This window comes from Leptonychotes weddellii, chromosome 16, assembly GCF_054177405.1.
Source record: "Leptonychotes weddellii isolate Sample4059 chromosome 16, ASM5417740v2, whole genome shotgun sequence".
Taxonomy (NCBI): domain Eukaryota; kingdom Metazoa; phylum Chordata; class Mammalia; order Carnivora; family Phocidae; genus Leptonychotes; species Leptonychotes weddellii.
Window position 1 is genome coordinate 24,796,947 of NC_138384.1, and position 25,369 is coordinate 24,822,315.

At 40.9% G+C, this 25,369-nt stretch overlaps 1 protein-coding gene across 5 annotated transcripts in view; it reads left to right on the forward strand.

Annotated features, from left to right (window-relative positions):
• PSME3IP1 (proteasome activator subunit 3 interacting protein 1) overlaps window positions 1-25,369 on the forward strand; it is a 34,877-nt gene that overhangs the window by 2,374 nt on the left and 7,134 nt on the right. For all 5 annotated transcript variants that reach the window (XM_006745522.3, XM_081806553.1, XM_031041602.2 and 2 more), the window contains 5 exons: window positions 8,500-8,641; window positions 9,164-9,262; window positions 9,669-9,790; window positions 15,933-16,066; window positions 22,863-22,927. In XM_006745522.3, the coding sequence (XP_006745585.1) occupies window positions 8,515-8,641; window positions 9,164-9,262; window positions 9,669-9,790; window positions 15,933-16,066; window positions 22,863-22,927 (547 nt within the window). In that variant the 5' untranslated portion in view covers window positions 8,500-8,514. The remainder of the gene's footprint in view (window positions 1-8,499; window positions 8,642-9,163; window positions 9,263-9,668; window positions 9,791-15,932; window positions 16,067-22,862; window positions 22,928-25,369) is intronic.

Here is a 25,369-nt window from a genome sequence, read left to right on the forward strand (position 1 = left end):
TGCCCAGCGCAGAGCCTGCAGGGCTCAGTCACCACCTGAACCTAAATCAAGAGTCCTACACTTAAGCGACTGAGCTACCCAGGTGCCCCCTTTCATTTTGATTTTGGAATGCGAAATTTGTGATTTCAGGGAATCTTGAGTTAAAGATCATTTTTCTCTGTATACCTGAAATTTCCACCACTGTTCCCTATGCAATGTCCCAGCCGCTGTCAACATTCAGCTTCCCTGATGCTTTTTTCTAGTCTTTTTGAACTCCTCAGTGCTTAGCTTCTATTTATTCTCTTATAGCATTTAACCTCATTCTTCTTTTCCTAAAATTGCATATGTGCCAACCTTATCTCTTTTTCTGACTACAAGTTCCTCATTTGCTAAAAAGTAGAGTGCCGGTTGAGCACCTAGCACTCTGTGCCTTGCACATAATAGATCCCCTGTCAAGATTTACTTCAGCAATACAACTGAATGAGTTAGTTGGCCTCGTATGGGTTGTGTAATGCAAAGCCTTTTTTCCCCTTAAATTCGGGCTTAGGGTGGAGTTACACAAAGCCTAGTGGGGTGGAGGTGCAGGGGGGGAGGTTCCAAAGCCAGCCCAGATGGTAAAATAGTGTATAATCAAAGCTACTTTCGAAAATCTTTTAGGGAGGCACCATATTGGATGTAGGTATATGGGCACAGCAAAATTCCAGCATGGCCAGGTTTTCCTCCAGCTTTGAAACGGATGTTGTTTTTCTTCCTTTGAGCCTCAGGTGAAGTGGCTGGTCTGCATTTAGGAGTCACAATGTGTGAAAAAAAAAAAACAACTGAAATTAGAATCATATATAGAAAGTGCTTATACTGAGAGGCATACACAGACTGGGGAACTGAGGATCCGCCAAGGGGATCAGTATTTTAAGTTCTTTTTCTTCCAGTGCATATAGATGAACTCAGGGTAAAAGCACATATGATGAGACTGTTCTTGTGCTATGGAAAGCTAAATGTATATATATAGGTTTGTTTAAAAAAAATTTTTTTTATTGCATGTGGTTTTTTTTTTTAATTTTATTAATTTATTTGACAGAGAGAGCGAGAGCAGGAATATAAGCAGGGGGAGTTGGGAGAGGGAGAAGCAGGCCTCCCGCCGAGCAGGGAGCCCAATACGGGGCTCGATCCCAGGAGTCTGGGAACATGACCTGAGCCAAAGGCAGACGCTTAACGACTGAGCCACCCAGGTGCCCCGCCTGTGTTTTTTTTTTTTTAGATGCATTTAGATGTTTTTTTTAGAAGATTACTACAAATTGCGCTTTATAATAAACATTTTATATATGAATGAAATTGCTTATGCTATATGCTGATGTTTAGATTATTTTAGTCTCCTTTGCTACTGGAGTATGTTAAATAAGCCTTAGTGTTAGACTGAGAATTACTTTGTCTAGTAGTAAATGCTAGTAGTGTTCTCTGTTAGTAGTTGTCATGCTCTGAAGTTTTAAAATATAGAGGGAAAGCCCTCTTGATCTGAATTACCGTGGCTTGGTAGAAGTGACTTCTGGCCTGAAAGCTATCTATTTGGAATATAGTTGAGTTTGCCCGATGGCAAATTCCTCTTAATTGCTGTCCTGCGTTTTGAAGTCCCATGTGACTTAAACATCAGGATCAAAATGTTGGAAGGGCAGTACTTAAGTATATTTACTGACAAAAGGAAAGTAGATTGGCCTATTGTTTTTGCTAACCAAAGAGAAGCCTTATAGCACCATAACACAGAAATCCGATTCCCCCTGGTGTGTTTTTATACTACAGTCTATCTAATGTTAGAATTAGGAGGGGGTAGTGGCCAGTGATGTAAACACTTAAGTAGTCTGCCATCACAGAATTCAATTCTGTAGGAAACCAGATCTCATTAACTTGTATCATGGCACTAGGTAAATGGAATAATTTTTCAAGTCAGCAATAGCAATTACTTTGGGGGTAGCAACGTAAGTTTTCTGTCTTGTATAGCATGTGGTGTAAGACACTGAGCCCATTTTGTCCCACCAACCTGGAAATTAAATACCACAGTCTCCAGTACAGACACCGGAGTGCAGTGTTTAACAGTTACTTTGGCTTGAAATAATAACTTTGTTTTTTTTGGCTGTCAAGCAAATTTGAAAACTATGTTCTTTGTGTCGGTTTGAAACTTTTAAGTTTGGACAAAGTGATTTTGGTATGGTTTTGGTTTTCCATTAATTCCCTATTTGAAGAACTTAAATAATCCTTTTTAAAATAATGTAATGTTTAGTTTGATAATTAGACTTGAATCACCTCAGAAATAAAAAAGCTATGTGAGTAAAGGAAAATTGACAGCATGTATTTTTTTTTTTTTACAATTAAGCACACTGAACAAAATGAATATTCCCAGTGTAAATCCTCTTCATTCCTACATGAATCTTTATAGTTTGATCCCAGACTCCTGGTTTTGTGTTTTTTTGGTTTTTTTTTTAAAGATTTTATTTATTTATTTGAGACAGAGAGTGAGAGAGAGAGAGCACATGAGAGGGGGGAGGGTCAGAGGCAGAAGCAGGCTCCCTGCTGAGCAGGGAGCCCGAATCGGGACTCGATCCAGGGACTCCAGGATCATGACCTGACCCGAAGGCAGTCGCTTAACCAACTGAGCCACCCAGGCGCCCTGTGTTTTGTTTTTAATTATTCTAGCGAACAAAGGGGAAAAATAAAGAGACTTGTGAAAATTTAGCTAGGCAGTAGGAATTAGAAATAAACAGTTTAATTTCCAGTTTTTGCCTCCTTCCAGAGGAGGTAAATGAGCTGCAAGTACTCATCACCTCCCTCTTGCAGAATAAACAACCACTGAAAATTGAACTCTTCAAAGAAGATGCTTTGTGTGGGAAATACTTATTCATCAGTATAACAGAGCATTTTTTAGTCAGTTGAAATTAAAGGAAAGTAGGGAGGAAGAAGACATCAATTACATAATATAGGAAAGTGATTTAATTTTTGGTTGTGTGTTTCCAACTGCCCAGTTTTGTCATGTTTGTTTTTAAAGATTTTTATTTATTTGTCAGAGAGAGAGAGCACAAGCAGGGGGAGCAGCAGAGGGAGAGGGAGAAGCAGGCTCCTCACTGAACAAGGAGCCCGATGTGGGACTCGATCCCAGGACCCTGGGATCATGACCTGAGCCGAAGGCAGATGCTTAACGACTGAGCCACCCAGGCGTCCCTGCCCAGTTTTGTCATGTTTGAATAGCACTCCCTATGGGACATAGAAGCTTGAGCAAATACGTAATGTCTACCATTTTCTTTAACTTACATTGGACAATACCTCAGAGTATTCATGTGAGATCATTTTTTCCTGCTTAAATTCTTCGAATCCTCTTCATGGTTGGTTTATTCAATAAGTATTTATTATCTGCCTAATGTATGCCAGACACTGTGCTGGATACTGGATACAAAGCGCTGCTGAAATAGTCACAAACGACAAAACACAATGGCTAAGTGCTGCAGCGAGTTACAAATGGCTTGAGTAGGGGCGAGAGTAGAAACAGGGAGGCTAATGGAAGCCTATTGCAGTAGCCCTTGCTGGATGAGGCCCTGAAAAGAAGAGATTAGAAAGGGTTCTTCTCTTAAAAGAGAGCATGGATTAAAAAGAGGTCATTATGAGGTAGAAACAGCAGAACTTGGTGACTGGTGAGATGCAATGAATTGAGGGAGAAGGAGTCTTAGGTTCATGGCTGGGTTTTCAGCCTGGGAAACGGGATTGATCCGTATTTATGCCCTTCATTGTTATCTCTTACCTGTACGATTCACTTTGGCAATTCATTATATACACTATTATCTGGTATTAACTAGTGTAAGAGTACTAACTCTTCTATTTATTTTTTAAAGATTTTATTTATTTGTCAGAGAGAGGCAGGGGGAGCAGCAGGCAGAGGGAGAAGCAGGCTCCCTGCTGAGCAAGGAGCCACATACCATATGGGACTCCATCCCAGGACCCTTAAGGCAGATGCTTAACCAACTGAGCCACCCAGGCGTCCCAGAGTACTAACTCTTTTAAAGTTGATTTCCTCTCTGCACCCCATAGAATCTGGCACAGTGGTGGACATAGAGTTCAGCATTCAGCACAATGTCCAGTTTATTTAAAATGAACTATTAATAAAACAGTAAAATAGAGAACCACACTAAAGGGAAAATATAGAATTACCTAATTATATATACATGTAAGTTTTTCCTAATTTCCCTCCGTTTGATGTGATCCCTTTGTTTACGTATTATCTAGCTAATCCCTATGTTTCTATCACTGATCTATTTCCCCCCCCCCACTCCTTGAGTGCAGACGGAATTTCTCTCACTCCTGTACCCGGTCCAGGGCTTCGCTTGAGTGCTTTGTAGTAATGGCTAACTTTTCAAAGCATTTTTTAAGTGCGTGTCAAACACTATGCTAAGTGCTTTGCATGAATTACCTTGTTTATCCTCACAAAAGCTCTCTGTTGTGCCGACTGTTTTAATCCCCACTGGTGAGTGCATCCTGTGGACGAGGGAACCACGACTCCGAGGACTTAAGTGACTTGCCCAGGGCCTACAGCTTGTAACTGGCAGAACCAAGGTCTCTGGATTTCAGACAGAGTGTAGTATTTATCATTATCTGTGCTGCCTTGTGTAAGGAGACCAGCACAGAAGGTACTTGTTATATACTGGGGGGATTGGATTAGGTTGTAGTGAAAGGTTTGTGAGGTGAAGCTTGCTTCTTGGCAGTGTGTATTTGACAGTGACATTTTGAATCCTGAAAAAACCTGGATATTTCTGGAGAAGGAATATCCTGAACATTATCCAGAATACTCAGGAGTATGGCCACTTGTTCATGAACATTTCTGTCCCTGTCTCTGACCTCTCCTAATATAGAAAGATGACCAGATAGCCAGGAGTGCCGCTGGGGGCGTGGAAGGCAAGGAGGGAATGACGGTTGAAGCGCTGGGGAATGAGGCCTATGGAAGATGTGCAAAGTGTAGGAAGAGAGGATAGAACAGTCTGTATTCTAGTCTTGTACCTTTTAAACTCACAGAAATTCATTGTAATTAGGTTGGCCATCTAGCTTGTTTTATTTATTTTGAGATCCAGGGAATATCAGGATTATTAGCTTTAAAGAGCAGACTTTCCTAAGTGTTCGTTAGTTTTGACTCTGTTTTCAGGAAACCATCCCTTTGAGAACAGTAGTTTCTGTCAAATTCTAAAGCCATTCATTGTCTTTCAATTTCCTTTTTTCAGTGTGCTGCTTTATTTTCATTTTCGTTAACCATCTCTGATTCCTGGTTTTCTCCCTGTGGCGTGAAAGATGGTTAATAGCACAGACTCAACCCTTTGGGTAGAAGTTGAATTCTAACACTTAAGAGGAAAGGATTGATGAGAAAGAAAATAAGAATTTCTTGGAATCCTATAAGTTTACCTTTTCCCAAAATTGATTGATAAGTGTTGGGAAGATTGTTATTTCTCTAGAGTTTATATTTCAAATTCAACCCCTTTTGCACATGTGTCTTGAAGGCTTTGTCCCTTGCGTTTCAGGGATTTTTGTTAAGTGAAGATAGGTTCTTCCTTTTCCAAAAATTCAGCAGGCCGTGAAAATTAATGATTTTACTTTCTTAATTTTGAGTTATAAGAATAAATCATACAGTCTGCATTCTTATGTAGATGGAAGCATGTGAGATTCTAGGTTTTTTCATTTTGGCCTATTGGAACACTGCTTTCAATATTAACTAACGTATTTTTTTTCTTTCATTTTTTAAAATGTACAATGAGAATGAAGAGATGCATTTAGTAGGAATGCCAGGGCATTGTCATATCCTAATATTTATTTCCCAGGTTTAAATCCTATATGCACTGATAAGTTCACTGCTTTGAGACACTATTATTTTTCTCCATTTCATAAGATTAAAAGAACTAAGGATGTTTGGCCCAGAAAAGTGACAGATTAGGAGGAATGTGGGAGTTGTCTTCAGTTGAAGCATTGTTGAATTGAAAAAAGGATTTGGCTCCTTTTTGGTAGTCCCAGTGGATTGAACCTATATGTGGAATTTAAAGGGAGACAGATTTCAGTTTGGTTTAAGGAAGAACTGTCCAACGGGTCAGATCTACTTAGGGAGTCAGCTGCCTGGGAGTGAGTGCATTGGTCCCTGTTGAAGTTTTAGAATATGGGTTGGATGAAAATCTAGGTATGTGTGGTAGATTCGTATGTTGGATGAAGAATCATATTAGGTGGGTTATAAGGACCTGCCCCACGCTGAATTATTTACCAGGAAGTAAGGGTGAGGGGAAGAAACCAGATAGCCAATTTAGGGTGAGGGAGGAGAGCTGCAGCAGGCTAACAGAGGATAAGAAAGGAGGACATCGAGGGTCCGGTGTGTCTCTCCCACTCATAAGAGTCCCAGTTTAAGAATATGTTGGCTCTTATTTCGTAAGGCATTATTCTGCAGAAGTTGAGGAATTTTTGGCATGGTTAGCAGAGACAGAATAATTCTGTTTCTGTACCAGGCCTCTGGCTGGAGACATTGAATGAGGCTAAATCATAAGTGTCCAGGTTGTGGGCTTCAGGTGGGAACAATAGCTTCTGCCAGTGGATTTGGTTTTCTTTCTAGAAAATTTCAAAATTCTCTCTCAGGGTTGTTACATTGAACTAAATTGTAGCTGCAGGGGGATTTAGGCTGAAACTATTCTGTTGTTCAGAACATTTGGATTTGTTTTCTCAGCTTCCATTTTCATCTCTATTAAGATGTTTACACGAACATTTTCAGCCTGGAATTTGGTATAGGAAGAAAGCTGAAACTGACATGTCCTTCTTCTCAAACCAGGATCCCAGGTTTCTGGGGAGGGGGATGGTGAAGTGGATAAGAGTATGAATTTTTTATGTCAGACCTGGATTTTATTCTCAGCTCTACCATTCACCACCTTTTATTACCTTAGAAGAGTGACTTAACTTCTCTGGGCTCCCATTTCTTCATCTGTAAAGAGCTAATATTTCTCATAGATCAATGGGAGCATAAATGAGATACTTATATAAAAATGTATTTAGTGCATGGTAAGACTCAATAGATGGCAGCTACTTTATTTTTGTGCTGTCAGTAGACTTTTTTTTTTTTTTGTGAGACAGCAAGAGCATGAGTGGTGGTGGGGGGAAGGGCAGGGGCAGAGGGAAAGGGAGAGAATCTTTTTTTTTTTTTTTAAGATTTTATTTATTTATTCATGAGAGACAGAGAGAGAGAGGCAGAGGGAGAAGCAGGCTCCCAAGGAGCAGGGAGCCCAATGCGGGACTCGATCCCAGGACTCTGGGATCATGACCTGAGCCAAAGGCAGATGCTCAACCATCTGAGCCACCCAGGTGCCCAAAGGGAGAGAATCTTAAGCAGACTCCATGCTGAGTGCAGAGCCCGACACAGGGCTTGATCTCACAACCCTGAGATCATGACCTGAGCCAAAATCAAGAGTCAGACACTTAACTGACTGAGACACCAAGGTACCCCAATAGAGACTTATTTTTGTTACTAGAGATCATCTTGGAATGGACATTGAGTTGATGTACTAGTAGTGCAGAATATCTGCTTCCTTGTTAGAGTGTAATTCTATGAATAATATAACATGTCTGAGTAGAGAGGTTAATTCCACATTTCTTCAAAAGGAAAGAAATTAGCAAGGAAAAGCAGAAAGGCTTAAAAGGAGTAATGCACACTCTATTTCCTTCTCCCTTCCTTCTGAAGAGAGGTTCAGGTAGAAGTATCTAGATTTGGGAATCTTGTGCATCAAGATATGCATAAAGTGGTTGAGGTCATTGTGGGAGTGAGAAAAGAGGAGGATTTAAGATAGACTCTGTAATGGCATAGATCTGTAGCTCACAGGAAGGAAGGTCAGGAAAGAGATTGAGGACTCCGTGTAGGCTAGTGCATAGGACATTGAACCCTGAAGTTGGGAGGTCTGGGCTCTAGTCTCACTTTCTCCATTTGGGGTTTGTGTGCCTCTAGGCATATCCCTTCCATGCTGTACAGACTAGACTTCATCTCCAGCCAAGGCTCCTTGAATACTTGAGTTTCTCCATTTGGCATCCACTTGGAAACAATAACATGCAAATGGAGGTAGTGGAATGTTCCTGAGACAGGAATTTCAAGAAGGAACAATGTCAGATGTCACAGAAATAAAGGAAGATGAGATCTGAGAAAAAGATAGGATGCCCAGGAGGCCAATTTGTCTAGAGAGGGACCAAGAAGTATTTGCAGTGTCAGACTTACAATGGAACAGCATGTAAGGAGAATCATTCCAGGTCCTCTCGCTGACTTTGCAAATAACAAAAATGTTAATAAAACTGCCTGATACAGTAAGAAAAATGCAATCATGTGCTTTCACCAGTGATCCATAAATGACTCAAAGATTTCTTGAATTCAAGGTTGAAGGGAATTTTGAGGTAGTCTGTTGCTAGGTGAGACAGCTAAAGCTCCTTGTTTCTCTTTAGAATTTTAATTGCAGTTCTCACTTGAAGTGTTTCATTTGTTTTTTGTAGACCAATTGTTCCATTATGGATGGAGGGGATGATGGTAATCTTGTTATCAAAAAAAGGTTTGTATCCGAGGCAGAACTAGATGAACGGCGCAAAAGGAGGCAAGAAGAATGGGAGAAAGTTCGAAAACCTGAAGATCCAGAAGGTATATGGGCTTGTAGTCTGGCATTCAACATAATGATCTCTAATCTTCCCAATAGCCCTGCGGAGTAGGTGCTATTGTCCTCACGTAGGGGGACTGAGGCTCAGAGGGATGCAGGAACCTATGTAAGGCCTCTGTGGCTGGGAGCAGAACCAGGGTGCTCACTGGCCACTCCACCTTCTGCCTTCCAGAAGATTCTGTTCCATCTGTACAGGTGGATGCAGGATCTGAGAGACTGAGAATGTGACTGCGTATAGGGTTGGGCTGGCCCCCCATCCAGTTAAACTGTCTCAGGCTGTGGGCCCTATTGACATTGGCAGTTGCCTTTGAGAACTGCTGGCCCCTCTCTGAGATCCAAAGGGAAGCCGTGGACTTTGTACTATTTTTGTGTTATCCTTGCCCTCAGATCATGCAGAGACTTGACTTTATCTTTAAAATCCTTTGTGATTCCAAAATAATGTAAAAAATTCTAAAGTATGTACCTTTTCTTTCCCCTCTCTTCTTCCCCCTCCCTCTTCCTTTCAGAATGTCCAGAGGAGGTTTATGACCCTCGGTCTCTATATGAAAGGCTACAGGAACAGAAAGACAGGAAGCAGCAGGAGTATGAGGAGCAGTTCAAATTCAGTAAGCTTCTTAAAACAGTCCGGCACACTCTGCAGGGCCTTTTCGATGCACTTTTGTGTCATGCGACACTTTTTCCAACTAGCCATGGAACTGTCTTGATTATCTAGTCTCTAGACGTTCATTTGGTGGAAAAGAGTCAACCTTTTGCCTTCTAGACCACATTGAACATTTTTCTTTAGAGCTCAAGATACCCATTTTAATTCTCTGTGCTGAGGTCTGGTAATGGGAGAAATGCCTTGGTTTTATGCCGTGTTACCTCTCTGAAAGCCGAGGTCTTTACACATTCTTCTAATCCTCTAAAGGATCTGCTGCTTATTGGGGGGGAAAAAAAAAGGAGAAGGAAAAATCTTATTTAACTGTTTTCCCTTTAGCTTGCTAAGTGTTCCTTGTTCAATTATTTCCTCAGAAAACATGGTAAGAGGCTTAGACGAAGATGAGACTAACTTCCTTGATGAGGTTTCTCGACAGCAGGAACTCCTGGAAAAGCAACGAAGAGAAGAAGAACTGAAAGAACTGAAAGAATACAGAATATCCTTTGTACTTTGAGAGAAATCTGTACGGTGTCCGTTTTCTCATCAACGTCTGTGGATTTGAGTTTCTTCACAAATCGAATGAAAATAAGGTTTTTCTTTTTTTTTTTTTAAAGATTTTATTTATTTATTTGAGAGAGAGAATGAGAGAGAGCACATGAGAGGGGGGAGGGTCAGAGGGAGAAGCAGACTCCCTGCCGAGCAGGGAGCCCGATGCGGGACTCGATCCAGGGACTCCAGGATCATGACCTGAGCCGAAGGCAGTCGCTTAACCAACTGAGCCACCCAGGCGCCCGAAAATAAGGTTTTTCTACCTAGTGATCCCTGAGTTCCCTTTCAACACTGGTGTCCCTATGACTGAATCACCGGTAGCGATTTATGCAGTTAGGTTGCATGCGAGAGTCTGTTGCAATCAAAAGTCCAGATCCTTTAGGATTAACTAAAGGCCTAAATCCTAATAGTACCAGGGTGTTTTTGCCTTATGGGATTAGACTCTGAAACAAATGGGCAATGCAGTAAACTCATCCAGGGGAGAAATTGGCTTCTGAGTTTTGTTTTTTTTAAGTATTTATTTATTTGACAGAGAAAGACACAGCGAGAGAGGCAACACAAGCAGGGGGAGCGGGAGAGGGAGAAGCAGGCTTCCCGCTGAGCAAGAAGCCCAATGCGGGGCTTGATCCCAGCACCCTGGGATCATGATCTGGGCCGAAGGCAGACACTCAATCACTGAGCCACCCAGGCGCCCCGGCTTCTGAGTTTTAAAAGGAAATGTTCAGCAACTCTCCTGTGTCCTTATTAAGACCTTCCTTAGAGGTGTAGCTTGGTCTGTCCCCACAGAAGGGTAGAGAAAACAACAAAGATGACTTCACTTTGGCTCAGTGTTGCCTTTTCCTCCTCCACTTGCATGTCTGAATAGGCATCCCACCTAGAGCTTGGCTGAGTCTGAATTCTCAATTCTGTGTGCCACACCCCTACCCTCGACTCATCACACTGCCTTTGCACCCCAAGTCTCTTCTTTTTCTGCTCTTTCCGATCTCAGTAATGGCACTCCTATGCCCCAAGGTGCCTGGGCCAAAAACTACCTCCAAAATGTACTCCAGATCTGTGCAGTTCAGCTCTCTCTCTGCTTCTCGGGACCACTGTGACCACCAAATTAGTCTCTGCTTCTGCTCTCGTCCTCAACAATCCATTCTCCAGACAGCAGTCAAAAGGAACGTTTGAAGACATACGTGGAATCATGTTACTTTCCTATTTGAGACACTCGTGGCTTCCTGTGGCATTTACACTTTAGTCTACATTTTTACCAGGCCCTGCGTGATTTAGGCCAACCCATCTTCCTTTTGCGTCTTGAACTCACTCCTTCGTGTTCACTGTACTCCAGCCTGTTGGCCTTCTTTATGTTCCTCTCAGAGCTTTGTGATTTCATTTCAAGGCCTTTATATTTGTTGTTGTTTTTGTTTTTTGTTTTTTTTGGCCTGGAATGCTCTGCCTTCAGATTTGACAAGGCTGGCATTTTATAGCACTTGGGTGTCAGCTCCCATCTCCCTCCCTCATAGAGACCTCCCCTAGGCACCCCTTCTAACATTTCACTGAACCATGTCACTGTGTATGATGTCACCTTTTTTTTTTTTTTTTAAGATTTTATTTATTCATGAGAGACCGAGACCCACTGATACAGAGACAGACAGAGGCAGAGGGAGAAGCAGGCTCCCTGCAGAACAGGGAGCCTGATATGGGACTCGATCCCAGGACCCCGGGATCATGACCTGAGCTGAAGGCAGACACTTAACCGACTGAGCCACCCAGGTGCCCTGATGTCACTTTTTAATAGTAATTTTCACTCCTGAAAAATCTTAATTTGCTTACCTCTTTACTGGTTTGTTTGCCTCTTTACTGGGGAATGTAAGGTAAGATGCATAAAAATAGGGACCTGGTCACAACTGATTTCCCTAGTGCCTGGCATGTAGGTTGTCAGTGTATATGTGAACAAAGTAATGAATGACTCTTAGGAGAGGTTAATGAAGCCACCATAGCTTTTTTCCTATGAGAAGGCTTATTGAAATATCTCAAGCTTATATGTTGAATAACCTCACTAGTGTGATTGAACAGGCTTTACCTCTAAAATTGACGATACGACTGCGTGTATGCGCTAGTTGGTATTTTTTTGGGAGCATGCAGTAGGTTCCATTAAAGAGCTATGTAGGAGAAGATGTGGACTGATTCTCAGGGATTTGGTTTAAATCAAGATGACTGACAATGGTTGAGATAAGGGGGCAGCATGATGCCAGAAAACCTTCTCTGAACTGGTAGCAAAAGACTTGGCTTCCAGTTCCAGTTTTCCTAGTGGAATTCTGGTATAACATTTAAGATTGGAAAGTCACACATCAATCCCAACTGTAGGATTGAGGCTGACTCTTCTGGAGCTCTCTTCCCCCACTGCCTTCTCTGGTGACTCCAGAATAATAGTGTGCATTGATGTTTGCAGAGATGGGCAGATAGATGTATTGAATTGTGTCAGGCACCAGACTTTTTTCCCTCAGGAAATACGTTAATTATACCAATCACTAGAATAATGTCTTCTTTTATGTGCTTAATTTGGCAGGCTAGCAAATAAGATGCATCTCCCAAATCAGCATTCTGGAGAGTAGAGTTGGTTTGGTATGAGTGTGCAGGGCCCTTCAGTTTTCAGTTCAAAGGGAAGTATAAATAGGGCAGCAGTAAGGTGGAAGAAACTTTTCTGCCCTGCTAACATTACAGTACAACATTGGAGAGGCCCCAGGGGTATTCGCTTTTGTTGGAAACTTGGTAAGTTCTGACTGTCTAGAAAAACTGAAGAAAAGTCTTCCAACCCACTGATACATAATGCACTAATCCTAGCATGCAGGTAGCCAGAGACATGTTGGGATAGGAACTGAAGGATTAGCCATTTGTTTATTGAAGCTCTAAATCAGGAGCTGGTTCTTGGCTTTGCTTGATTGTTATACCTTTTATAATATGATACTTGTGAAGGCAGATAAGCTGTGGTTTGTGCCATATAAACAATAGAACTCTTGTTTTCTTCAGAGTATGTGAGTATATGAAAGCAATATTATGTGTTAAGAACTATGTAATTTTATTTTATTTATTTTTAAAGATTTTATTTGTTAGAGGACACAGCGAGAAAGGGAACACAAGCAGGGGGAGTGGGAGAGGGAGAAGCAGGCTTCCCGCAGAGCAGGGAGCCCGATGACCTGAGCCTAAGGCAGATGCTTAATGACTGAGCCACCCAGGCGCTCCAGGAACTATGTAATTTTATTTTATTTTATTTTTTTATTTTTTAAGATTTTATTTATTTATTTGACAGAGAGAGACACAGCGAGAGAGGGAACACAAGTGAGGGAGAGGGAGAAGCAGGCTTCCCGCTGAGCAGGGAGCCTGGTGTGGGGCTCAATCCCAGGACCCAGGGATCATGACCTGAGCCAAAGTCAGACGCTTAACGACTGAGCCACCCAGGCGCCCCGAACTATGTAATTTTAAAAAATTCCTCATCTAATTAATTCTTTGAGATTTTTGAGGTGTGTTTGTGTTTTTAAAGCATTTTAGGGGGAGAGGAACTTAAGGGGAAAAATGGCTTATACTTTGGCTGTGGATCAAAAGTAATAATTTTACCCCCCCCCAAAAAAGAAAAGGTTGGAGGCTTTTTTTTTTTTTTCATTTTAAAAGAATAAAAAGTGAAGTGTTGGTTTTTGTTTGTATCCTACTATTATAAAAACGTGCCTGTTTTTTGGTTAATTTTTTCCATTTTTGTGTTATTTTTCAATATTAAGAATTCTGTAAGAGTTTATCCCTTAACAATGGAGTTGCAGGTAAAAATCAGCATGCTGGTGGTTTTTGGCATTTGGTATTAGAAGGATGAAATCTGATTCTTTCATTTTTATTCTAGAAAACCAAACATGTAATGTTAACATATTATCAGCTTTCATGTTGACTTTGAAACCATTAAATTGATGAAACTCAGAATAGTACTGAGCATTTTGCATAATCCCCATTGAATACTGCAAATATTTAAGGTAACTGGTGCTTACAAGAACAGAGTTAGTGCCTGAAGAGTGATCAGAATTAGAATGTCCTTATTTCTGGTACCCTATTTTCTTCAGTGTTCAAAGACCATATACCCCTCTGCCCACCCCTTTGGGCTGATGATATCTGCTTCTTAGATTTCTTGGTCACTAGATGTCACTGTTGTTCCAGTAAGGCACTGCTGCCTCTTAAATAAAGAATTGCACCACATCCAACACTTAAAGCTCATGCCTAATGGGTTGTGAGAGTATGAAACGGAAGGAGAGGAGGGGCTGGTGGAGAGAACAAAAGAAAGTGACAAACCTTGACAGCCAGAGATGGATATCAGGCCTGTAAGAAGTGATGTTACAAGTGAACTGGTTGTGCTTTTATTTATTTTTTTAAAGATTTATTTATTTTAGAGAAGGAGAGAGAGAGTGCAAGCATGAGCAGGAGGGGCAGAGGGAGAGCGAGAGAGGATCTCAAGCAGACTCCGTGCTGAGTGGGTGTGGAGCCCAGTGCGGGGCTTGACCTCACAACCCCGAGATGACAACCTGAACTGAAACTAAGAGTTGGACGCTTAACTGACTATGCCACAAGGCGCCCCTGGTTGTGCTTTTATTTTTTTTAAACTTTTTTTTTTTAAAGATTTTATTTATTTGACAGAAAGAGAGACAGCCAGAGAGGGAACACAAGCAGGGGGAGCAGGAGAGGGAGAAGCAGGCTTCCTGCAGAGCAGGGAGCCCGACATGGGGCTCGATCCCAGGACCCTGGGATCGTGACCTGAGCCGAAGGCAGACGCTTAATGACTGAGCCACCCAGGTGCCCCAAAACTTTTTTTTTTAAGATTTTATTTTACAGAGCAAGAAAGCACGAGCAGGGGGAGGGGCAGAGGGAGAAGCAGGCTCCCCGCAGAGCAGGGAACTTGATGCAGGGCTCAATCCAAGGACCCTGGGATCATGACCGGAGCCGAAGGCAGATGCTTAACCGACTGAGCCACCTGGGAGCCCCTGGTTGTGCTTTTAAAAACGTCTTGGGGGGCACCCGGGTGGCTCAGTTGGTTAAGCGACTGCCTTCGGCTCAGGTCATGATCCTGGAGCCCCGGGATCGAGTCCCACTTCCGGCTCTCTGCTCAGCAGGGAGTCTCCTTCTACCTCTGACCCTCCCCCCCCATGCTCTCTCACTCTTTCTCTCTCTCTCAAATAAATGAAATCTTTAAAAAAAAAAAAAAGATTTTATTTATTTATTAGAGAGCGAGCGAGAGAGAAACAGCATGAGAGAGAGGGTCAGAGGGAGAAGCAGGCTCCCTGCTGAGCCGGGAGCCCGATGTGGGACTCGATCCCAGGACCCTGGGATCATGACCTGAGCCGAAGGTAGTCGCTTAACCAACTGAGCCACCCAAGCGCCCATAAATGAAATCTTTTTAAAAAATAAAAAAAAAAAAAGTTTTGGTTCATGTGTTGCATATGCACTGGGGTTTCTCATTAAAATCACATTAAAGAGGGGTTTAAAACCATTTCCTGGGCCTCTGGAAGTCCTCATTCAGTTTGGGTTTGGGACGGGAGGGACTCTGTTTTTTAATGAGCCTTAAGGTGCTTCTGATGTTGTCTTGTACCAGCAGAGGAGTTAGTCTTTGTGATGTCCAAGATTGAATGCCACTGTTGGTCATAGGACATTCTGCAAGATTTGATTTTACCCTTGGGCAAAAAAAGCAAATACTTAAAAATTTTCAGGGAAGCCACATTTTTTTCTGTGGCATTTATATTTCTTAAGCTCTTTGCCTACCCCAGCAAGATGTGGCCCTGTCTTTGAGGAGGTTTTCTGACCATAACTCAGATTTTCACTGAGATTCAGAGGGAAAAAGTTTGCTTTTCTGTAATATATTTGGCTTGATTTGCCTTTTTCCTCCGTGGTTACCTTCATTTCTCTTCAAATCAGCTGGATATGACTGGCAGAATAAAGAATAGAGGGCATTGTTTTTAATATAAATAGGCTAAACATTACATGGCAGAGCTGAAGAGCTAGCGGATTATATGTCTTCTCTTGATTTACCATTGTCCTGCTGTAGCTTTTTGCTTAGTTTGACCCTTAACCTCTAACACAGTAATCTCAACAAAGTTGGAATTTCTCCAGAAAACAAGAAGGAGGTGGAGAAGAAAGTGGCTGTGAAACCCATAGAAACCAAGAACAAGTTCTCCCAGGCAAAGCTGTTGGCAGGAGCTGTGAAACATAAGAGGTCAGCCAGCACTCACACGACTCCAGTCTCCCTCTGACTGTGTACTCTGAAATGCCACTTGTAATGGTGGCCTGAGCAAACGGTTACCTAAGCGGCAGTCTTGGTGACGTTTCTTTGGTAGCCCTACCTCTCTCTCCCCCTCCAGATTTGGTGTCTTCTGTAGTCTTTGAGCCTTGTCTCTCTGATTATTCGTTCAACAGAATAATAGCTACTCTTCATTGGGCACCTGTCATGCGGCAGGCATTGTGTTAAGTGCTTTCCATTGTGTTAATGATCTTACTCTTTCCACAAGTCTACACAGTACAAGTTTGATTGGTTGAGAACCTTTGTCCAAGGTCACAAATAAGGAAAAGTGGATTTCAATATTTGAGCATCTGTTTCTAGGCAGAGGAGGGTAGCGAGTTGTGTGAAGGGATTTGGGTAGGGTCTTACGGGAGCAGGGAGGAGGAAACCCATAGCTCCCTGGAGAGGGCCTGTGAGCTCAGGTTGGGGAAGGTAGGGAAGGCAGTAGAGGGAGATGTTGATCAGGTAGATGACTAGGGCTTTGATAGGCAGACAAGGGAGACAACGTCCCGGGCAACGGGAGCCGTTGCTGCAAAGGCACTGTGGCCTTTGAGACCGTGGAAGCTGTGACCGTGGCACAGACCTGACTGGGTTCCTTGCTGATTGATGTGGGGTGGCAGCACTGCCTAGAGGTTTTGATAAGTCCTGTCTTAGGTTCCTCCCCTGCTAAATCCTGAAATGGTGCCAAAGTGATGAAATCTGGTCTTTTCAACTTGACCATACCATGGACGAAATAATGTTAAGTGTGAGTGCAGTCTATTAGGAAAATCAATATGGCATATTGGCAACCAGGCACGTGTTTTCAAGGGAGAGCGTTGATGCACTCCTCTGGTTTGTGCACCATCCATCTGCTGTAGATGTTCCTAGGAACACTGCTTACATATAAAAATGTTGTCATGGTTTAGCAGTGGAGGGGAGGAGTAGCAGTAACCTGAAAAGGGCCAGTTAACGTGAGCCATGGATTATTCCTTTCAAGTTTTTTTGGGGGGGGGGCAGTGGGCAGAGGGAGAGGCAGGGGGAGAGAGAATGTTAAGCAGGCTCCACGCCCAGCGGGGAGCCTGATGCGGGGCTCCATCTCTCAACCCTGAGACCATGACCTGAGCTGAAATCAAGTCAGATGCTTAACTGACTGAGCCACCCAGGTGCCCCTATTCCTTTTAAGTTCACAGAAGCTTTCATGCCTGGCCCAGTGTCTTTTAGGACTTGGTCCTGGGTCAGTTCTATTGGACTTCACCAAGAAAGGGCTCTCTAGGTGGGCACTTAGATACTTCTCGGCAGTGTCTTGCTGCTAGCAGAATGGACGTTATAACTGCCTCCCTTACTTAGTCCTTAGCTCACCTTTTATTAGATCATCATTTATTGTTGTTTTGTGTGGCAAGATGCTAAATGAGTCTCCTGGGGCAGGCGTTCCTCATCTAGCCAGGCCTGGGTTTATTAGAATCACCCGGGACTTTGTTAATGTGGATTCTAGGCCTCTCACTAATTCTGGTTCATTAAGCTTGAAGTGAGGTCTTGGAGTCTAATCTTTCAAGTTGCATGGATGATTCTGGTGCTTGTGAAAGAAAGTCTGATGCCTGGTGTGTGCTTAGGACACGATCAACATGACTGAGCCTACCTCTGTGCTCTCTCTCCCTGCCATCTCCCTGCCCTCTCTCCCTGCCATCCTCACCCCATGCTTCCAAATCTGCTTGATCATTCTTCTGCATGTCTTTACTTTTAGCAGTTTCGGGGTGTGTGTGTGTGGGGGGGGGTTGTTTGTGTTTGGTTTGGTTTTGGCTACCTATATAGGTATCCCTAAACAGTAGAATAGCTTGCTTGGTTTTGAACTTTATAAAAATGATTTCATTCTGTATATGATCTATGAATTTGGTTTTTCACTCAAATTGTTTCTGTGATTGAAACAATTTTGTGTGTGTATTCATGTATATATAGCTGTAATTCATTCATTTTCCTTGTCGTATAATGGTGCTTTATATGAGATACCAAAATGTGTCTGTTCTCTTGTGGATGCATGTTTGAACTATGACAAATGGTGTCAAGAGGTTTAGGGCATGCTTTGTTATGTATGTGCCAATGTTTCTCCAGAGCTCTGCTGTCCAGTATGTAGCCCTTGGCCACCTGTGGCTATCTAAATTTAAATTAATTAGAACTTAAATTTAAAATCCAGGTCCTTAGCCACACTAGTCACATTTCAAGTGTTAATGTGGCTAATTGCTGCCCTACTGGACAGCACAGATACAGCGATATAGAGTGATTTTGTAAAATACTGTCTCCTTGTGGTCTTAATTTGCATTTCCTGTTAACTGACATATTTTATAAGTTGATTTGCCATTCATGCGTCCTATTATGTGGAAGGTCTGTTCATATATTTTGCCATTTTTCTACTGGGTTATTTGTATTTTCTTTCCTTTTTTTTTTTATTTGTATTTTTCTTAATGATTTGTGGGTTTGTTTGTTTTTTTAAATATGGTTCTGACTTTTTTCCCCACAGTTTATAGCTTTTCTTTTTACCTTCATTAATTAATTTTAAGGTGGTCAAATATATTTGATTTTAAGGTGGTCAGTTTTTTGTTTTTGTTTTGTTTTTTAAGTAGGCTCCACTCCCAGCATGGAGCCCAACGTGGGTCTCAAACTCACAACCCTGAGATCAAGACCTGAACTGAGATCAGGAGTCGGATGTTTAACCAGCTGAGCCATCCAGGGCCCCAAAAGCTAATTTTCTAGCAACATTTACTAAATATTTCTACCTTTCCCCAGTGACCTTCAGTGTCACCTCTGTCTTAAAACAAGTTCCCAAGATCCATGGGTTTGTTTGGGAGTTCTTTGTTTTCTGTTCCTTGGATCTGTTGGACCAATACCACTCTGTGTAATTATTGTAGCTGTATAAAAAATCTTGGTATCTGGTAGGACAAGTCCACTTACATTTTTCTTAGGGGTGTCTTGTCTACTGTTGGCCACTTTGTTCTTCCATATACATTTTAGATTTAGATACATTTAAATTTTAGATGTAGATTTTAGATTAAGTTCTTTAAGTTTATTGGAATCTTACTAAATGGCTTGATAAATTTATGGAGAGAACAGATCTTTGTGGGTGTGAGTCTTTCTACACATGGCATATATCTACATTTATTTGTTTCTTTAATGTCATTCAGTAAAGTCTTACAGATTTTTTCCAAAAGGTTGTGCATATCTTTTGTTAGATTTATTCCTAGGTGTTTTAGATTTTTTTGTTGTTGTTGCTGGTTTGTAAAAGTGCAATTGATTTTGGAGTATTTACATCTAGCCACTCAGCTCTTACTAACCTTAACAATACTCTTTAATAACTCTTCCTAACTTTTATTAGTGGATTCCTTTGAAATTTCTGTGTAGAGAGTCGCTATCTGTGAATAATGACAGCTTTATTCTCTTATACCTTTTAATTTCTTTTTTTTAAGATTTTTTTATTTATTTGATAGAGAGCACAGAGGGAACGGAAGAGAGAGAATCAGACTCCCCACTGAGCAGGGAGCCCGATGCGGGGCTTGATCCCAGAATCCTGGGATCATGAGCTGAAGGCAGATGCTTAACTGACTGAGCCACCCAGGCGCCCCTGATTTTTTTTTTCGTTCTTACTGCACCAAGCAGTGACCACCAATAAAATGTTAGAAACAATTACTATGCACATCTTTGTTTTAAACAGAACATTTATAACTTTTCATCATTAAGAATAGTATCTATTGTTTTTGTTTTTTTCAGATAACTTTTAGCAGTTTAAGGAAGTTATGTTCTTAGTTTGATAAGGTTTTTTTGTAGCCATAAATTTTTAAATTTTGTCCATTTTTTTCTATTTTTGAATTGATGAAATTTTTTTTTTCTTACTCTGTTATGGTGAAAAATTAAGGATTTTTCTAATGTATTCCTGTGATAAAACTAGGTTGGCTGTGATGTATTTAAAATTTTTTTTAATTGAAGTATAATTAACATACAGTGTTATTAGTTTCAGATGTACAACATGATTCAACAATTCTGTACATTACTCAGTGCTCACTATAAGTGTAGTTACCAAACATTATTACAGTCTTACTAACTATATCCCCTATGCTGTGCTGTATTATAATTATTTTTAACTCCACTGGATTTGGTTTGCTAATATTTTGTATAGGTTGTTGGATCTGTGTTCATAAGTAAGACTTGGTCTGTTTCTCCCCGCCCCCACTTTTTCTGATTTTGATGTGAAGTTTCAAAGTAGCTTCATAGAAGGATTTAGGGAGTGTTCTGTCTTCTTCTGTTCTCTGGAGGAGTTTGTGTAAGATGGTAATGTTCTGTTTCGTGAAAATTTAGTAGAACTCCTCTATATAATCATTTTGGTCCTGCTTTTTTAAAATTTGTGATTATAGGGCTATTTAAGTTTCTTCATGTTTTTGTTTAGTCTGTTTTATTTAGTTATATTTTCTGGGAATTTGTCCATTTTGTCTTATTTCAAATGCATTCGCTAAAGTTGTTAGTATTTTTTATTTTTCTGACTGCTGCTATATCTATAATTGTCCCCTTTTCATCCCAAATATTGATGGATGATTATTTTATTCTGATTTTGGTTAGTTTCTTCATTTCTCCTACCTTCTTTCTTTGGGATATTCTTTACTTCCCTCAAGTTTATTCTTTTATAATTTCTGTTACAAATGAGTGTCAGATACCTAGCTAATTAATTTTCCTCTTTTCTTTTCAATTAGACACCTAAAACTGTAATTCTTCCTCAGGTTTTACTGTACACAATTTTGTATTTCCAATGAAATATTTTTATTTTTTATTTTATTTTATTTTTTTTAAAGATTTTATTTATTTATTTATTAGAGAGAGAATGAGAGCACAAGAGGGAAGAGGGTCAGAGGGAGAAGCAGACCCCCCGCTGAGCAGGGAGCCCGATGCGGGACTCGATCCCGGGGCTCCAGGATCATGACCTGAGCTGAAGGCAGTCGCTTAACCAACTGAGCCACCCAGGCGCCCCCCCAACTAAATATTTTTAAATATCCGTTATGATTTCTTCTTTGACTCTTAAATTAGAAACATTTTTTAAAGTTTCCAAACATACTGAGGTAGCTTAACTATATTTCATAGGTTCTAAGATGAACCTTCCCCCCCAACACACATTTTAACACCTTATAATCGGTGGTTTCTTAGAGTCTGATATATTTGTCTTTTGTTGTTGATTTCTACCTTAATTGCATTGTGGTTTATATGTACTGATTTTGAAATTGCTTTAAACTCGCTTTGTGACCTATTCCTGAGGTTAATTTTTGTGAATGTTCAAAGTGAGCTTGAGGAGAATCATGTTTGTAATTGTTATGGGTTCTATATAGGTACAACCAAAGAAGTTAATTTTATTGTTTAAATCTTCTGTGTTTTTATATCTTTTTCTGCTTGCTCTGTAAGTACTTGAGTATTTTGAAATCTCCCATTATAGTGATGTTTTCTTGATTTTTCTTCAAAATTCTGTTGAATATTTATTTTAAGCTCTCTAATTAGAAGCGTGCATGTTCAGAATTGTTATTTCTTCATAGTGAATTAAACTTTGTTTCAGTATAAACTAACCTACTTTATCTCTTGTAATGTTTTTGGTCTTAAATTCTGTTTCCCTAATATTATAATAGGTAGCGCAGCCTTCTTTGGGTTAGTATTTGCCTTAGTAACTCTTTTGCTGTTCTTTTGCTTTCAGTCTTTCTGGGTCTTGTTTGTTTTTGTTAAATTTTTTGGTGATTCTCATAAATAGCTGATTTTAAATTTAGGCTGTTAATCTCATTTTATAGGTAGGCTTAGATTTTTTAGGATTTTTGATATAGTTTTGCTATCTTAATTTTACTTTAAAAATATTTTTTCCTCCTGTTCTTTAAAAATTATGATTTTAAAATCTTTTGTTCATTTGTTTTCTTCTAGTTTGGATTTGTGTATTCTGTTTTTGGTGGCTAAACTTGCAACTTACCAGAAATACTTAGCAAAACCTAAAGTTAAATAGCTGTCTTACTTTCCTACAAAATTATACATGGACCTTAGAACTTTGAGCTATAATCACGTCTTCCTTACATGCTGCTACTGCCCAGGACTTTAGTATGGTCATGTTTAACACACAAATTAGATTGTATTTGCCGGTTTCTTTGTTCACTAACCCTTCCTTTCTGTGATTACAGCCTTCTTTCTGAGATCATTTCTTTCCTTGTTGAAGTGCATTCTTTTTTTCTTTTTTTGACTGCCCTAAATATTAGCAGTAATGGTAGAGCTGGAGGTATGATTATGTCTTCTCTAAGCTACATAGCAGGAAAAGTACATTCTTTTGACATTCTTTCAGTGAAGGTATTTTGGGTGACTTTCAGAATCTCTAGCATGTCACTAAAGAAGAGATTTCCTTTAATCTTTAAGAACTTAACTAAATTTTTGTCATGTATGAATGTGTCCAGATAGTCCTTCAATCCATCTGTGGTTCTAACCAAGATGAATGATAAGGACAACAAAGAATCTGAAGTTTAGGTGATGCTTGAAGATAAAGTGCTCTACTCCTTGAACTGGCCAGGGGTTTAAGTTGTCTTTATAACAATAATGTAACTGGAAGGAGATTAAGAACCTGAAATGAAGACTTTTCATTCCAGACCACCCCAGGTCTTTGAGGCTACCTAAAATATAAATGGTTATTGGAGCTCCTGATTCCCAAAGTTTTAATCCCCAAGATTGGACATAGCTCAAATTACCATATTTTTTGTTACAGCTCAGAGAGTGGCAACAGTGTGAAAAGACTGAAATCGGACCCTGACCCCGATGACAAGAGTCAAGGTAGGTGGCAGCTTCCATTTCACTATTCATAATACACATGAGCCATAGTACAGGGGTGGACTGCATTCTATCTATGAAGGAATGCATGGATCTCTAAGCAAGCCTTTTTCTACCAAGCAGGATTTATACCCGAGTATATCAGCTGCCCTGCCAACCAATATGTTAGAAACCAGTGGAATTGATAAATGACAATTATGATCCCCTGGAAGTGCTTACACAGACAAAGCCCTGGTCATATCACTTCTGCTCACAAAGGGTTTTTCTCAGTCTCCCCCAAATGTCAAGTTTCTTGATTTCACCTGGCTGGCTACCAGTGAGAGGTAGAATGCCTGGCTCTTGCTGATGTTTGATTGGCTTGAGGCTAGAAGCCTAATAACAGTCTCCAGAAGTATACTTTCTATGGTGGTTACTTGTATGCAGTCAAATCTGGCAATGTATTAAGTGGCACAGAGTTGTAAGTGAAGGTGAGTGTCCTGACGGCTGGATCAGGGATGAGAAATTCAGGAGTGTTTTTAGTTCTACCTGTGACTCCCTGTGGGATTGAGATGCTGTGCTAAACTCAATGGGTCATCTATAAAACAGGGCTCACATTTATTTCTCTCTCAAAAACTAATGGATATTTAAAAATAATATATCTGATAAGTAATGGAATTTAAATAAAAACTTTAAAAAATGAAAAAAATAGGGGCACCCGGGTGGCTCAGTTGGTTAAGCAGCTGTCTTCGGCTCAGGTCATGATCCTGGGGTCCTGGGATCGAGTCCCGCATCGGGCTCCCTGCTCAGCGGGGAGCCTGCTTCTCCCTCTCCCTCTGCCTGCTGCTCCCCCTGTTTGTGCTCTCTCTCTCTGTCAAATAAATAAATAAAATCTTAAAAAAAAAATGAAAAAGTATATCTGCTGAGGGGCACCTGGGTGGCTCAGTTGGTTAAGCGTCTGCCTTCGGCTCAGGTCATGATCCTAGGGTCCTGGGATCGAGCCCCGCGTCGGGCTCCCTGCTTGGCTAGGAGCCTGCTTCTCCCTCTCCCTCTGTCCCCACCCCCTCCACTTGTGATCTCTCTCTCTCTCTTTCTCTGTCAAATAAATAAAATCTTAAAAAAAAATATGCTGAGCATCGGTAATGGTGGGCTGATGTGATAACTTTTTGCTCTTAGAATTTACTTTTTTTAAGTGGGGGAGTAGGAGGGGCAGAGGGAGAAGGAGAGAGACAATCTTAAGCAGAGAGCAGAGAGACAGTCTGGGTGTGGAGCCCAACTCGGGGCTCAATCTCAAACCCTGAGATCATGACCTGAGCTGAAATCAAGAGTCAGAGGCTTAACTGACTGAGCCACCCAGGCGCCCCTAGAATTTACTTTTATTTTATTTTTTAAGATTTTATTTATTTGAGAGAATGAGAGAGAGCATGAGAGGGAAGAGGGTCAGAGGGAGAAGCAGACCCCCCGCTGAGCAGGGAGCCTGATGTGGGACTCGATCCCGGGACTCCAGGGTCATGACCTGAGCCGAAGGCAGTCACTTAACCAACTGAGCCACCCAGGCGCCCTAGAATTTACTTTCAGAAAGGACATTGAGTAAAGAGTCCCCCTTCGGGCGCCTGGGTGGCTCAGTCGTTAAGCGTCTGCCTTCGGCTCAGGTCATGATCCCAGGGTCCTGGGATCGAGCCCCGCATCGGGCTCCTCGCTCAGCGGGAAGCCTGCTTCTCCCTCTCCCACTCCCCCTGCTTGTGTTCCTGCTCTCACTATCTCTCTCTCTGTCAAATAAATAAATAAAATCTTTAAAAAAAAAAAAAAAAGTCCCCCTTCAACATTATATATCCTCTTCCATCTAGTTCTTCCGAGAGGGAAACAGTATCATACATTTCTTTTGTATATATCCAGAGCATTGTATATATATACAAGCAATTATAAATATACTTTTAAAATTAAAAAATATTTTATTATAGGCAACTTAAAACATATTCAAACATTGAGATAATAGAATAATGAACCCAATCATGTAGCTTCAACAATTTTTTAACACTTGTCCAATCTTATTTATACCTTCTCAACTGTAGTGTTTTGAGGCAAATACCAGACATTATATTGTTTTGTCAATAATTCTTCTTTATCCCTAAAAAATAAGGGTTCTTTTTTTTTTTTAAAGATTTTATTTATTTATTTGAGAGAGAGAGAGAGCACATGAGAGGGGGGAGGGTCAGAGGGAGAAGCAGACCCCCTGCTGAGCAAGGAGCCCGATATGGGACTCGATCCTGGGACTCCAGGATCATGACCTGAGCCGAAGGCAGTCGCTTAACCAACTGAGCCACCCAGGCGCCCGGTTCTTTGTTTTTTTTTAACAAGATTACAATACCATTATCACCCCTAAAATAATTATAGTAATTTCTAAATATTATCAGATAGCAAATTAGTATTCATTTTCCCCAGTTTTCTCATAATATTTTTTTCTTGACA